The 4891-nt window shown below is 50.6% G+C and overlaps 1 protein-coding gene across 3 annotated transcripts; it reads right to left on the bottom strand.

The window, feature by feature from the left end:
- Positions 1-573: 573 nt before the first annotated feature.
- LOC122926964 lies at positions 574-4046 on the bottom strand. 3 transcript variants are annotated; one of them, XM_044278491.1, is made up of 3 exons: positions 3634-4046; positions 1673-3378; positions 906-1401 (listed from the first exon to the last, which is right to left on the bottom strand). In XM_044278491.1, exon 2 carries the CDS (start codon positions 3282-3284, stop codon positions 2367-2369), a length of 918 nt encoding a protein of 305 aa, XP_044134426.1. In that variant the 5' UTR covers positions 3285-3378; positions 3634-4046; the 3' UTR covers positions 906-1401; positions 1673-2366. The 3 variants fall into 3 exon arrangements, with proteins under 3 accessions (XP_044134427.1, XP_044134426.1, XP_044134425.1); XM_044278492.1 differs by lacking the exon at positions 906-1401 and adding an exon at positions 574-692 and having other exon boundaries at positions 1673-4046; XM_044278490.1 differs by having other exon boundaries at positions 1673-4046.
- Between the last annotated feature and the right edge of the window lie 845 nt (positions 4047-4891).

Here is a 4891-nt window from a genome sequence, read left to right as displayed (position 1 = left end):
GAAGCAGTGTGTGAACTGGCAGGAAGCCAGCTGAGATGTCTCCCTCACAGGTGTCTGCAGGAGAGAAAGTCACTGCTTTATCTGAATTGTCAGTTACAAGAGGGAACTGTGGGAAAGCTAACCTCAGGGATCCTGTGATAACCCGTGAAAGAGGAAGCAGGATAGTGAAACCTGAGGTTGACAAAACTATTGCAAAATCTGAAGCAGATGTGGTTACTGAGGAAATGTCCAATGTGGGGATTAGCTCATGTGTGCCCCTCGAGGTCCGGGCTGATAATGACAAGAGTGGTACATGTGATATATGTGTTGTGACTGATAGCAGCTCAGAGAGTGAGGCGGCCATGTCGGTTTCCTTTGAAACTAATGTGGTTGCTAGTGGCAACCGGGAGTCAGTTGTACCTGACGAGATGAGTGTCAAGTCTGTGAGCTTGATGTGGGAGGAGAACATATCTGGTGGTGACTGTATGCTGGAAGGAGGTACAGAACCAGTGGTGGATCATGGAGGGACCTCCTTGGAGGCCGCTGATAAGGTGACTGTGTGCAGCCTGGCTGGATTCTCTCTTGTGTGATGAGACTGTTGGTAATCAGGAGAGGGCGGAGGAGAGATAGGAACCGGGCCGGCACCTCTGCCTACCTGTAGCTCCCCTAACTAAAACTGAACCAGTTAATAAACACTCGAGACAACAGGTAACCTTTAGCTGGGTGATGATCGGCCACAGCTTATTTATTTTAAACGGCAAAACCAAAGAACATCATCTTGGAGCGGTATGCCAACCGCCGGACTCCCGGCGGGCAAGTACGCCATCAGCCATTTCCAACACTCCGCTGTATCAAATGCCGCCAGCTGTGACTTAATATCTCCAATCATACCGCAATTCCTAAAAGAAGAAGACAACATAAATATCTCCAAAACAACAGTTGTACAGGTTCCCAAACCTTTCTTTTCAACTTTCTTTTTTTTTTTTTTTATTATAATACCCCTGGAGAAAACCAGAATCCCCAAGGCAACTCCACACTAAAACTACCCATTCAAGGGCGGGAGGGAGGGCAACTCGGCTTCCGCTGACAAAGAGGAAGTGCAGCAGCAGAGGAGGGGGTTATATAACCTGGATAGAGGGAGGAGACAAAACCCTACGCCCCCATAGTGACGAATCTCCCACAATCCCTTAACCATTTAGGTACCTAAACCAGGGCAAGGTGCTACATATGACCCAAGGCTGGGGAGGGGAAGGGGGACCACCAGTCCCTAAGCACCCTCCATAAAAAGTCAGGCGCTTGCCAGACTGTTGGTAATCAGGAGAGGGCGGAGGAGAGATAGGAACCGGGCCGGCACCTCTGCCTACCTGTAGCTCCCCCAACTAAAACTGAACCAGTTAATAAACACTCGAGACAACAGGTAACCTTTAGCTGGGTGATGATCGGCCACAGCTTATTTATTTTAAACGGCAAAACCAAAGAACATCATCTTGGAGCGGTATGCCAACTGCCGGACTCCCGGCGGGCAAGTACGCCATCAGCCATTTCCAACACTCCGCTGTATCAAATGCCGCCACGGAGGAGACCCACAGCCTTAAACAGGGCTCCGACCACCACCCAGCAAAAACATGGCCTGTTCAATCCCGTCTTGCAAGCCAGAAATGAAGATGTCTAGACCAATCTCTGTCAAGTGAACCCCATCGGGCCTCATAAGGGACCTATTATCACCCTCTAGTTGGCGATGTCTCACCACAATTCCCCCACGAGACCGCACGAACCGGGACATGCGGGAATTGACTGTCCTCCTACATTTTTCAGCAGCCTCGGCATCCCTGGCCCCGTGCCAAACCACCCGAGGGATGATCTCAGACCAAACCAGCACCATCTCAGTGAAAAAGGAAGAGAACCTCTCAATGTCAGAGCGCATAAGGGCCATGAGCTCAGCCAAACGTGATAGGCATAGGTCATTGCCACCGGCATGAATGACAAGAATCACAGGACCCCTGGAATGAAAACCAATATCTACCACCTCCGTAAGAATCTGCGACCATTTGAGACCTCGGATACCCCTCCAGGAGACGTCCACTTCCCGAAATCCCAGCATCCGACCTCCAGGCCTGCACTCCGCCCTTTGAGCCGCCCAAAAAATGTACGAGTGGCCAACCAACCAGACCGCCGGGCGTACCACACCTGAAAGAAAAAACAGTCAGCACAAATGTAACATAAGATGACGCTGCGAACTCGCGCTGCACACTCACTGGTATAAACCCAGGCGAAACAACCTGAGGAAACAAAACATCCACACGCCTGTAGACTCACGTATGTATAATTTACTAACTTATCTATTTTATATTTTTTATTATAATTTTTTATCTATTTATCTATTTTTTTTAAATCAAGAGATCCGGCCTGATGTACCTGGCATAACAGGCAGATTGCCACCTACCAATGCGCATTACCTCCGACTCCGGCAAGCCCGCTCTGGCCGCCTCCGTGGCAGCACCAATGCGAAACGAATGGGTGCCAAAATCCTTCGGGTCAACTCCCAACCGAAGCAAGCAAGCGCGAAAAACAGATACAAACTGAAATTTAGTCAGGGGGGAGACATCCTGGTGAGTGAAGAAATTGGTACCCCCAACACGCGCCGCGCAGTAAGCAGAAACTAAGCGAACTGGACAAGCCACACCCGCCACCTGATGAAGAGGGATCCACACCCCCCTGCCAAACTGATCCGTTTTAGATCTACGAACCAGGACCCTGAGAGCCCCATTCCCGCAGACCACATCCTGAAATAACAAACCCCCTGGCTTCTTACCAGAGGGAGGGAGCAATTCGCCCACTCGGAGGGCAGCAAAAAAGGCCAAACTAAAACAAGCCGAGAACAACGTTGCTTCAAACGCTGAAGCACACACCCCCGAACATACTTCAACCAGCCTACACAACAGGCCAAACGAAATAGGCCGTCTACGATCCCTAAGCACATACTCCTTCTTCCAACCCTTCATGGCCTGCCTGATGACAAAATGCTTGGAAACATCAGGCCAACCACAAAGACGAAAGAAAAAGGCTACGCCAGACAACCGCCGCTGCGCAACCGGTGCAGACACACCCATAGATCTAAGCTTGAGTAACCATTCCACCGTCACCTCCAAACGGAGGGAATCCTGCGTGGCGACATTTCTAGCGCCCACCCCTGATAACCAGTCGGCCCACGCCTTACCGTGACCCCGCCAGGTCGCTGGAGACACTGAAGCCCCGACCAGGGACATCAGCTGCTGGCCACCAAACGCCATAGGTACTCCGGACATTCCTTCCCGATGTGCTCCGCCTCCGGAAGCAGCTCCCGAAAAACCTGCCAACGAAAACGGGAAAGAGCATCAGCAATACTGTTATCAACACCTGGAACATGTCGAGCCCTGAAATAGATATTATGTTCCAGGCAACGCAAGACCAAATGTCGCAGAAGCGCAATCACCGGGAGGGAAGAAGAAGACAGGCGGTTGATACAATGGACCACACTCAGGTTATCAGACCAAAAACACACGTGGCGATTCGAAAGGTCCTGACCCCAGATTTCCACCGCCACCACAATCGGAAATAACTCCAGCAACGTCAGATTCCTACAAAAGCCCTGCGAGCGCCACAAATCCGGCCAAGGAGCAGAGCACCACTCCTTACCAAAAATTGTGCCAAAGCCACAGGCACCAGAGGCATCTGAAAAAAGGGACAGAACTGAATTAGGCATCTCGTCAGAGATCACACACGTGTGCCCATTGTAAGAGCGTAGAAACTCCTGCCACACACGCAAGTCGGCTTTCAGGGACCTAGTCAGACGAATGCGATGATGCAGGGACTTAGCCCCCCGGGTGGCCAATGACAATCTCCTGGAAAAAATACGGCCCATGGGCATAACCCGACAAGCAAAACAAAGCAAACCTAATAATGACTGCAGCTGTTGAAGGGTAACCTTACGCACCACCAGAAAACCCTCTATCAAATACAACAACTTCTGCAACTTATCACCGGGCAAACGAAAAACCATCTCGACAGAATCAATTTCAATGCCCAAAAAGGACAAACACGTGACCGGACCCTCAGTTTTTTCCGCCGATATGGGAACCCCAAACCTAGCCATACAGGACAAAAACGTATTAAGGAGAAAAAAAACAACCGTCCCCCGATCCCGGGGAAACAAACAAAAAATCATCCAAGTAGTGTATGACCGACGAGGACGAAGTCTCATACCTGACCACCCATTCCAAAAAACAACCAAACATCTCAAAATAGTGGCAGGAAATTGAACACCCCATAGGGAGACAAGTATCATAATAAAACAGACCCTCAAAGGAACAACCCAGAAGATGATGACAATCCGGGTGAACGGGCAAAAGCCGAAAAGCCGATTCAATGTCCGATTTCGCCAGAAGGGCGCCATGACCTGCACTCCTAACCAGCGAAACCGCCCGATCAAAGGACACATAAGACACCGAGGCCTCCTCAGGCAGAATGGCATCATTCACCGACGAACCTTTGGGGTGGGATAAGTGGTGTATGAGGCGAAACTTGCCAGGTTCTTTCTTGGGCACAACACCCAAAGGAGACACTCTAAGGTTGGGAAACGGAATAGATTGAAACGGCCCCTGGACTCTACCCAAAGACACCTCCTTACCCAACTTCTCACGAAGAACCTCAGGAAGCTCCCTAGCAGACCGTAAATTATCGGAAAACACGGGAAACCTACTCAAAACAAAAGGTATAAAGAAACCAAACGTGAAACCAAAGCGAAGCTGAGACGCCGCCGCCTTATTGGGGTAAATGTCTAACCACGGGGACATCTCTGCCACGCTCACCGGGGTCCTTAGGATCTCCCCCACCTGGCGGCTTGAAAAGTCTGGATGGGGGGCGGGAGCATCGG

Source organism: Bufo gargarizans, chromosome 2 (genome assembly GCF_014858855.1).
Source record: "Bufo gargarizans isolate SCDJY-AF-19 chromosome 2, ASM1485885v1, whole genome shotgun sequence".
Classification (NCBI taxonomy): domain Eukaryota; kingdom Metazoa; phylum Chordata; class Amphibia; order Anura; family Bufonidae; genus Bufo; species Bufo gargarizans.
Note: the sequence above shows the minus strand (reverse complement) of the source record. Positions and strands in the feature narration are given on the sequence as shown.